The following is a 10141-nucleotide window of genomic DNA, read 5'->3' on the forward strand; positions in this document are numbered from 1 at the left end:
GGTGAATAATGAACTACCAAGCACATTTAAAGCATACAGATTTCAGCAGCACAGATCGTCTTTTGGGCATTATACTATAATCCGTTTGTTTATGCAATTTGGTAGTCAAAATTGTAGTCATCCAGATGGGTTTTTCATGGGGAAGCTGGTTTATGAAACGAAGAAGATCATTAGGGATCTTGGCCTCCACTATTGATATGATCTTTTGTCTCTTGAGTAATTGTTCATCTATAAGTGTATTCAAGATGCTATCTAATTGTACATCTACATTTATGATATGCATAATCTGGTGGTGGGTGGGGCCAAGATGAAGAAAAGACCCTTGAGGGAGATAACCGTCCATGGGGTTAAGCATGGTGGGGTTTATTTGGAATTGTCGAATTGGTATGCAAAAATCTCCTATTTCTGTTATCTTTTTTGAATTTTAGCATCATGATTTGGTTTTTGTTTTTTTAATTTTCTATTCTTATGGTGTTCTCTATATCTTTCATGAAAGTATGGTGCAGTCCTTCTCTCCTTTTGGAAGAATTGTCTCAAGTATGTTACTATCACTTTATATGATGGCCGGTTAACATTTTACTTCAAATTTTTCAGCAAGTAGGCTTTTTCCATGATGTGGCAAATTGTTAGGTGACCAGTTAAAATTATATGGTAATTGAAACATTTGCATGGTATAAAGTGTTTGAATTTGTATGCTAGGGATCATGGGTCCGGTTGGTGATGTGTCTACAATGTCCCCATTTGCACATGGGAGTGTTGCTTTGCAAGAATCCGACCTTAACCATTCCCAACTGTCATATATTTGCACATGGGAGTGTTGCTTTGCAAGAATCTCTAACTATTAAATTACCAGGTTGTTATCTCCCTATTGATTGTGAACTTCACCCCCCAGAGGATAGAGCCTCTCTCTCTCTCTCTCTCTCTCTCTCTGCCCCCACCAGATTGAGCTATTGATCGAGCATAGTCACACTTATGACTTGGGATTTTAGAAGCAGATGTCATGTGGAACAGCTCCTCCAAGCAAGAAGATTATACAGGGCTTCCAACAGAGTTTTGCTCATGTTGATTTCATTCGGCAAAGGCAAAGATATTTATATCTTTTGTTATAGATTATTATCTCAGGAATATAGTAACATGATCCCTGTTATTATCTCAGGCAAAGGCAAAAAAAAAAGACTATCAAGCAACTTCCTGTTATCATTTAAAACTTACCATATGCACACACACTTTTTCTTTTCTCTTTTGATAGGTAACCGAAGTTGAACAACTGACCTCAGTGTTCTACACTTTTGGGTCAGCTTTATTGATAGTTATACATCGAAATTTGGTGTATACACATGTCTACGTTCTTATCTGACCGTCGAAATGATTGATCATTTCTTCAATACCCATGTCTAATATCCCATAAATGAGGTTTTTCTTCTATGCTGAATCAGGTTTGTAATACCCATTTTCTACTTTCTTCATATTTTCATTGCAAGAGCCCAAAAATTTTGTTGAGTATCAAATTCTTAGTTATTTGCATTTTTACACTTGATTATCCAAAAAAACAGGTTTACTATGTTTCTAGCTGAGCCCTTAAGCCCCCATTTCCCAATTAAGTAGCTTATTTTTCTGTCTTTTATACAGTTCTCAAATACCCAATTCCCATTATCTGAATTCTCACTCAGAAAAAGGTTCTTAGCAATGTGTTTCTCCCAATTTTGATACTTTTTCCCATTGTATTTTTTCCTTTTTCCTCCTCAATTTTACCCCTTGTAATTTCTCTGTTTCAGGCCTTAGACGCTGCGGCAAGAGCTGCCGTTTGAGATGGCTTAATTATCTCAGACCTGACATCAAACATGGAGGCTTTACAGAGGAAGAAGATAATATCATATGTACTCTTTACAAAACTTTGGGGAGCAGGTTGGTTAATTAACTCAAGTCCAATAATATTTTACTATCTGTGTTTTTATTAATTTTGCTGATTTCATATTTTCTAATTCAAATTTTTGGGTTTGGTTTAGGTGGTCTATTATAGCTTCTCAACTGCCAGGGAGAACAGACAATGATGTACATCAAGTTGAAGAAAAGCTATTGGCCAGAAACCCAAACTCCACAAACAAACTTAATATCAATACTACCAATCATGTCCTTCTTCAAAAAAAAAATACTACCAATCATGTCCAACTCAGCTCTTCACCTTGTTCTGTTTCAATTGCCAAAGGAAAAGGCTATGGTTATGATTTTTCGGCGCCTTTCAACCAAGGTTCCACCATTTTGCCCAAAATGGGGGTTGGTTTGGAACATAATTCAAACTCTATGACATTGCTTCATGACCCCATTCCATTTTCTTTGCCTGCGGCCGCCTTGGGAGTGTCCGATTTTAGCCCAAATTTGAACAGTTATAGTGTTTCATCGTCTCAAGCGGGTTCGACTTCTTCGTCATCTCAAGGGGTTCCAAATTCTTACTCTATTCCTATAGAAAACAACTGCATTTCATGGTCTGGGAATGGAGCTAGTGAAATTGATGCTTTTTTGATGGATTTCAGTTATGGGTCTTCTTATGATTTCCTCAATGGCTATGGATTTCAGGACAAAATGGTGGAAGCTTCTCCAAATTTAGCTAATTTTCCCTCTACTAAGGTTTCTGGTTCTGAAAATCTTCAAAATGTTACATACTAACATGAGAACATTAGACAAAAAGAGGGATAAGTAGTCTTCTATATTGGTTTTAGTAGTTTTTCTTGGTGGGTTTATATATTGAAATCTTCATGTAAATAAATGGATTTCACAGGAGGAAGTAGATTTTATTTAAGTGGGTCTGTTTTTGTTTAGTAATATTAATGGGACTTGTCTGTGATTTTTAATTACATGTTTTCCACTGAAATGTCCATGAGTTTTGCTCTGATCAAAATGTTACATACTGACAGGAGGATATTAAACAAAAACAATGGGAAAAGTAGTCTTCTATGGATGTTTTAGTAGTTTTTTTTTTGGGGGTGTGTTTATAGATTGAAAGCTTCATGTAAATAAATGGATTTCAGAGGAAGAGGTAGATTTTATCTAAGTGGATCTGTTTTTGTTTTAGTAATATTAATGGGACTTGTCTGTGATTTTTAATTAGTTTGTTTTCCATTGAAATGTTCATGAGTTTTGCTATGATCAGCAAGGTTGTTTCTTTCTGCCTCCTCAAAGGTCACAAAATATTCATGGGATGGCCAATTCAAAGCTGAAGAAATCATAGCCATGACAATAAGGATTCTTCTTTTATTATTTTTTTATCTTAATTTTTACCACTTGTCTGTGCTTGCCATCATACATGAAACTCGGTTTGAAGTTTGAATTTGTCAGTCTCTAAGGTTTTTTTGAGAAACTTTATACTATGTTTATCCCATGAGAACTATCAACCAACTTCCTGTTATCATTTAAAACTTACCATATGCACACACACTTTTTCTTTTCTCTTTTGATAGGTAACCGACGGTCCTTTGTATTCATCTCAACTCAAAAAAAAAAAGAATATTTATCTATATTTACCCTGACCGTCGGTGATTTCAACAATGAAAGTGCAGCCATATCCTATTCAACGACGTTTTGTGAGTGCAGTCTTATCACCGACGCTCCAAAAACGTCGCTGTATAGCATATTCACCAATGGTCAGTAACCGTCGGTGTACTTACCAACGCTCCAAAAACGACGGTAAATATACATATCCAAAAGCCCACTTGGGATTTAATGACGGTCGTGACCGTCGGTGTAATATTATATACACCAACGGTTTCTTAAAGCGTCGGTGATTACCTTAACAACAACGTTTGATTTTTATTTATAACGACGTTCATAAATGCCGGTATAAATGGTATCACCGACGTTTTTCAATAAACGTCGGTATATACATTTATGCACGGTAGCATCAGTGACGTTCACTAAAAGTGTCGGTGTAAGTTACACCGACATTAATTGGTATATACACCGACGGTCATGACTGTCGGTGAATGTCCCTTTTCTTGTAGTGAGAGAACCGTTGTCGAGATGTCAAAGTAACTGCCACTACTTCCTCGACTCATGCCAAGTCGAGGAAATGGGGGGCTTATATGTTGGAGGTGAAAATTGGGCTATAATACGATGCTTACACGTGGCACCGTCGTCAATGTGAGACTAGCACACGGTCCCTCCAAAAGATGGCCCGCACCAGGGTGCCTCCCACACCAGGCGGTCTTAACCTGAACGCTCGTCCGGCCTACCGCTCCGAGTGGAAGCCTTGCAACATGTGTGATGTCATCTCCAGAAAGATCGTTCCACATCTTGTCATTATCTTGCACTGCCACCGGCAGAATCCGTATCAGATCGTGCCTCCGCCATATAAGATTCTACACCTGCCAGCTCCGTATCATCTAGAGAAACAAATCACTCCCGTCACATCACTCTTCAGTACATCCATCCTTCGAACCGAATCAGAGCCCTTTAATTTAGAGGTATTTTTTTGAAATGTATAAAGATGAATGCTAAACAGAATGGCACGTATTCTAAAACCCAGCGGAAATGGTGCCCCACATTCCGACGATGTTGATTCAATGGGCGCCCTTGCAGCTAGGTTTTTAGCATACCTCATTTGAAAATTAATAAATAACTTTTGTCTTCTTATTTTGGTTTCTTGAGATTCCCCGTTCCCGTACTCAGATTGTATCTGAGAAATGACAATATGTGGGGGCGGTGAGGTTTCTCAACTTTACTGGAAGAGTAGTAGATAACACGGAACCTCAATCACACGTATTGGTGGGGATCACAAAGAATATAAATATCTGGATGAGCAGGATTTATTAGCATTTTCAAAGATTTTATGTCTTATTTTCATTAAATTAGCGTATTTGTTTTAATAACTGTAAATGAATCATTTTCTAAAAAGAATAATAACTTTTACCAATACACGGCTACTTATATATGGTCTTATTCTACAAATAGATAACAGCTAACAGTCAGTATAATTGTTATTTTAATAGATCTCGAAATCGAAAAATGCAGATTCTGACAGCCATACTAATTGGGATCCTCACATATATAATTGAGATGGCTAGTAGGAAAGATGGGATCCGTGCTGTAAAAAAGCACCCATACTCGGCACACGTGGGAAAAAACAAAAAAAAGGGCCCCGTATCCCCACAAATGCCAAAAAACATAAAATTTGCAAAATCGATCTGTCTTATTCACCCGTCTTAACTTTCTGCATCGGATCCTGTTTTAGGAGTGTTCCTGTATTTAAAATAGACCCGGCAAAAGTGACCCGTGCCCGCGGGTTGACCCGGCCCACCCGCAAATTTGCGGGCACGGGTCTAAGTTTTCGTGACCCGTGAAAAATCAACCCGCCGGTGACCCAACCCGCAAAAACATGGGTCGGGTCGCGGGCACCCGCATTTTTACAGTATGTTTAAATTTTTGTGAGAATGTTATCGTCACTCACGCTGTTTGTTTTTTTATGAGGGAACTCCTCACTTTATAAAAAGTACGGTATGTCCGGCACCCTAGGATTATCCAAACCGTCCATTAGATGGGCCGTACCCTAAATAGGTTATGCTCCAAAATTATTTCCATCGGTTGATTCTAACCCTCCGATCTATAGAGGGTTAGGATCAACCCTCTAACATCAAGATTGGAGGGATAGGATCATCCTATGGAAATGATTTTTGGAGCATAACCTATTTAGGCTATGGCCCATCTAATGGACGGTTTGGATCATCCTATGGTGTGGGCCATACCATACTTTTAATAAAGTGAGAGTGCCCAGTAGTGTTGTTAACATTTCAATGTGATTTTTATTTTATTATAATTTGCTATCAAGCTTCTCTTTTGGTAATTTCTCGGCAAGTGGGCATTGTGGGTGCACATATACGCTCATCGAAAATGTTTGGTAGCAATGTAAAAAGGTAAAAAAAAGTAATCATTACACCAGAAAAAAGTAAAATAGCGAAACTATAAAGTGTTAAATGAAAAATTACCAGGAAAATTATAAAATTATATGCTGTCAAATCAAAATAGTGATTACAATCCCATATTTGCGGCATATTTGCGGGTGGGCCGCGCGGGTCACGAGAATTTTGACCCGCAAAAATGCTGGTCATTTGATAACCCGACCCGTATGACCCGCACCCGCATCACCCGCGGGTTGACCCGGCCCGGCCCACCCGTTTGCCAGGTCTAATTTAAAATCCATAGCAACCAATGTTCCAAACATATTGTGACCATTACCAAATTTCTGCCAAGACAAAAAAGAAAATGACGTTGGGTTATTTTCTCAAATCAAGATTCGCCTTGATGGATTTTTTTTGTAGTTATGTTTAGATTAAACCTCGGAACTCCTGGTCAAAATAAATGTCTTGACCATTGCACTAGAGGCTCAATCCCTGCCTTGATGGATCTGCCAAAGGAAAATGACATAGGCATGTGCCAAATACGAAAAAGGGGCAAATATATCACTTACCTTTGACAAAAACATCAACATACGTAACCTTATTTGCACCATGAGAAGAATATATCACTTATCTTTGACAAAAAATCAACATACGTAACCTGTTTTGTGCACATTCCAGTAGTGGGCCTTGCTGACAGATATTTAAGACAAAAGAACAGTAAGAGCAAATAATAGAGTGGCGGGCGGCCCAAAATGGTTATAAATCTTATAAACTTCTAGCATCCACTACAGGTAAGAAATCATTCTCAAAGTTTAGGTAATGGCTCTACTACTACCTGGGTCTCTCTCACTTTCTTTTCTCTTGTTGCTTCCCTTCGTTCTCCTCGTTCTTTTAAGAAGGTTCACCAGTGTTTGGGCTGATAAGCCCAATTTACCACCTTCTCCCTTCAAGCTTCCTGTTATAGGGAACCTTCACCAGCTTGGCTCGCTACCCCACCGCTCTCTCCGAAGTCTGACTAAGAAACATGGCCCCTTAATGTTCTTACATTTGGGTCAAGTTCCTACTCTAGTAGTTTCATCGGCCAAACTTGTTCATGAGATTGTGAAAACCCATGATATTGCTTTCTCAGGCAGAGCCAACACCACGGCAGCGAAGCATTTCTTCTATGGAGGCAGTGATGTGGCCTTCTCACCTTATGGTGATTATTGGAGGGTAGCAAAGAAAATTTGTGTTGTAGAACTCTTAAGTGCTAAGAGGGTGCAATTATTCCAACAAGTTAGGGAAGAAGAAGTTTCTAAGATGATCGAGAAGATCTCTCACTCTTGCTCGGTGCCGAGGGAGGCATCCATTAATCTAAGTCAGATGTTCATGTCTCTCACAAACGACATAATTTCTAGGGTTGCCTTTGGTAAGAAGTGTGGAGGAGATGGGGAGAATAGATATGGTGGACTGGTAAGAGAAATAGCGATCATGATGGGACTATTTTGTGTGGGTGACTATTTCCCATCACTTGGATGGATCGACGTCCTCACTGGATTGGATTCAAGGATGAAGACGACTTTTAGAGCCTTGGATTCTTTAATTGATCAAGTGATCGAGGAGCATCTTGATCCTGAAAGAGATGAGCAGACTATGGGAAAAGACTTTGTCGATGTTATGCTTGATGTGCAAAAGGAATCCAACCTCCAAGACATCCCCATCACCAAAGATAACCTCAAAGCAATTATCTTTGTATCTCTCCCTCTCTCTCTCATATACTTGTGTACAAAAAAGATTATTCATGGGTATTAACATTAATGATGTGGAAAATCACTGATGCTTTCCTTCTTTGTCATAGGATATGTTTTCTGCTGGAACTGAAACAACCGCAACAGCCATGGATTGGGCAATGGCGGAACTTGTCAAAAACCAAACAGTGATAAAGAAAGCACAAGAAGAGGTAAGGAGAGTGGTGGGCAAAAAATCAAAGGTACAAGAGGAGGATATTCAAGGAATGGATTACTTGAAATCAATAATTAAGGAGACTCTAAGACTACATCCTCCTTTTCCATTGTTACTTCCCCGAGAGACGATCTCAGCTTTTAAATTACAGGGTTATCATATTCCTCCAAAAACAAGGGTTATCATCAATGCATGGGCAATTGGAAGGGACCCTGATTCATGGGATAATGCTGAAGAGTTTTGCCCAGAGAGGTTTATGAACAGTCCCATCGATTTCAAAGGGAAAGATTTTCAGCTGATACCTTTTGGGATGGGACGGAGGGGTTGCCCTGCAATTTCATTTTCCATTTCCTCCATAGAACTTGCTCTTGCCAATCTCTTATATTGGTTTGATTGGGAGTTGCCTGATTCTGAAAACAAAGACCTGGACATGACTGAAGCTACTGGGATTTCAGTCAGTAGGAATTGTGATCTCCATCTTATTCCCATATGTCACTTTCCTTAAGATGTTAGATTCCATCTTAATATGTGATTTTGTTCTTTCTTTTTGTAACATTTATCCAATTAAAAAATACCTTGGTTGGAATAAATATTTTTGCTTTGATAAAAATACCTAGGTTGGATGAACAAAAATATGGTAAACATGCCCTAAATATGTTGGAATTTTAATACAAAAGTGGCCCTTGTTTGTATTTTACAAAGTTGTTTTGTTTACAAAAAGCAGCCACTTTGGTTTGGAAAATGAGTTTGCTCACTTCCTTCACAAAAGCGAATAGTCCCATATTGGAAAGTGGAGAAAAGCTTCATGGGTTTATATAGCTTTTCACTTCTTTAGCTTTGTGAATGAGAAGAGGAAAAAGGGGGCCTACGCGCATGAGCCGCCAAGTGGATCCGGTGGGCTTTTAGCTATACCACATAGGCGCGCCGCCCTGCCTGGCACGGCTCGGCTCGGCTGGCCGGCCGCACGTGTGAGTCAAGGTTTTCCCTTCCACTATATTTTAATTTTTTGTTTATGTCTGTCTAACTTCCCTTTACCTTCGCCGTTATTAGATTGTAACGCCGACATTATTAGCTAAGCAGGCGAACCTGGGTAAGCCGACTTACTAGAACGCCCCTAACTGGGTAAATAACGCTGCAGTTATTTTACGAATAACGCCGACGTTCCTAAGCGTTGTGGCTGTTGGGATGTGACCTTTCGCATCTGTAACATCTTTTGAACGACTCTTTTTCTTAAATGGTGCTTTTACTACATTAAAGGATGTGTTGAACAGACACGTTTTGGTTTATATAGGAGAAGGTTCTCTGTGTTTTCTTAAAAAATAGAATGAATCCATTTCAGAAGTTTACTGTTTTCTTTCTATTTTAGCTATCTTATTGTAAACAGAGACTTCTTTCTTCTTTTATTTTACGTATTTTGTTGGGCGATTGGAGATTTCACGTGGTTCGAATATCTTAGATCGTGCAATTCTTTGTGATCGATAGTGCGTCGGGTTATTGTATCCTGGGGGTGATTGTGGCCAGTAATATGCTACATCGGAATTAGTTTCCACAGAGGCGCAAATGCACCTTAAAGAGAGCGACATATTCCGTGCGTCATCTCGCCGCATCGAAAAGGTTACACAAACATTGTTTGTTTGTTTTGTCTGGTCCTCAACAGAAGTCTGGTAAGCCATATTATACCATAAATCCTCAACAATTTCAAGGTGAATTTTGTATTGTCTCTGTATAATATGGCATCACGCGATGAAGTTTTATCGGATTCCTCCAATCCGAACAAACCTTCTCGTTTTAACTGTGCAAACTTTAAGAGATGGATGTTCTTTTATCAATCTACGAAAAAGGTAGCTCATGTATTAACTGAAGAAAAGACATGGAGATCAAAACTAGAACTGACTCGTTTGGTATTAATAAAACAGTGGAAATAATCAGATTTCCTATGTCAAAATTTTATTTTGAATAGCCTCTCCGATGAACTGTATGATTTCTATAGTGACTCTCAAGATTCTAAGTCACTTTGGGAAGCACTACAAAAAAATATATGATACGGAAGAAGCAAGTTCAAAAAAGAATGTTGTAAGCAAATACTTTAGGTTTTACATGGTTGATGAGAGAACTGTTATATCACTGACTCATGAATTGCAGAAATTGGTCCATGACATTCTGGCAGAAGGAATGATCATTAGTGAATAATTTCAAGTGGCTGATATGATTGACAAGTTGCCTCCTACGTGGAAAGATTTTAGAAGCTCTCTTTTACATTAATCTAAAGAACTTTCAATGGAAAGTCTTCTTGTCCGTCTTAAGATTGAAGA

The 10141-nt window shown here is 38.7% G+C and overlaps 2 protein-coding genes across 3 annotated transcripts; both read left to right on the forward strand.

The window, feature by feature from the left end:
* Positions 1-907: 907 nt before the first annotated feature.
* LOC143886146 (uncharacterized) lies at positions 908-3049 on the forward strand. 2 transcript variants are annotated; one of them, XM_077390102.1, is made up of 4 exons: positions 908-1051; positions 1288-1436; positions 1776-1905; positions 2007-3049. In XM_077390102.1, exons 2-4 carry the CDS (start codon positions 1409-1411, stop codon positions 2662-2664), a joined length of 816 nt encoding a protein of 271 aa, XP_077246217.1. In that variant the 5' UTR covers positions 908-1051; positions 1288-1408; the 3' UTR covers positions 2665-3049. The 2 variants fall into 2 exon arrangements, with proteins under 2 accessions (XP_077246217.1, XP_077246218.1); XM_077390103.1 differs by having other exon boundaries at positions 910-1436.
* Positions 3050-6661: 3612 nt separating this feature from the next.
* Positions 6662-8439, forward strand: LOC143886147 (cytochrome P450 71A1-like). Its single transcript, XM_077390104.1, has 2 exons — positions 6662-7619; positions 7726-8439. Exons 1-2 carry the CDS (start codon positions 6708-6710, stop codon positions 8332-8334), a joined length of 1521 nt encoding a protein of 506 aa, XP_077246219.1. The 5' UTR covers positions 6662-6707; the 3' UTR covers positions 8335-8439.
* Positions 8440-10141: the final 1702 nt, after the last annotated feature.

This window comes from Tasmannia lanceolata, unplaced genomic scaffold, assembly GCF_043159265.1.
Source record: "Tasmannia lanceolata isolate RefF3 unplaced genomic scaffold, GAP_Taslan_0.1 ptg000011l, whole genome shotgun sequence".
Classification (NCBI taxonomy): Eukaryota; Viridiplantae; Streptophyta; class Magnoliopsida; order Canellales; family Winteraceae; genus Tasmannia; species Tasmannia lanceolata.

What these genes read in the sequence shown, in the direction of transcription:
- LOC143886146 (XM_077390102.1), top strand. Translation starts at nt 1,409, where the DNA reads ATGAGGTTTTTCTTCTATGCTGAATCAG. An exon ending in TTTCTTCTATGCTGAATCAG is followed by an intron (nt 1,437 to 1,775) that starts GTTTGTAATACC and finishes TCTCTGTTTCAG; the next exon opens with GCCTTAGACGCTGCGGCAAG. An exon ending in TACAAAACTTTGGGGAGCAG is followed by an intron (nt 1,906 to 2,006) that starts GTTGGTTAATTA and finishes GGTTTGGTTTAG; the next exon opens with GTGGTCTATTATAGCTTCTC.
- LOC143886147 (XM_077390104.1), top strand. Translation starts at nt 6,708, where the DNA reads ATGGCTCTACTACTACCTGGGTCTCTCTCACTTTCTTTTCTCTTGTTG. An exon ending in ACCTCAAAGCAATTATCTTT is followed by an intron (nt 7,620 to 7,725) that starts GTATCTCTCCCT and finishes TCTTTGTCATAG; the next exon opens with GATATGTTTTCTGCTGGAAC.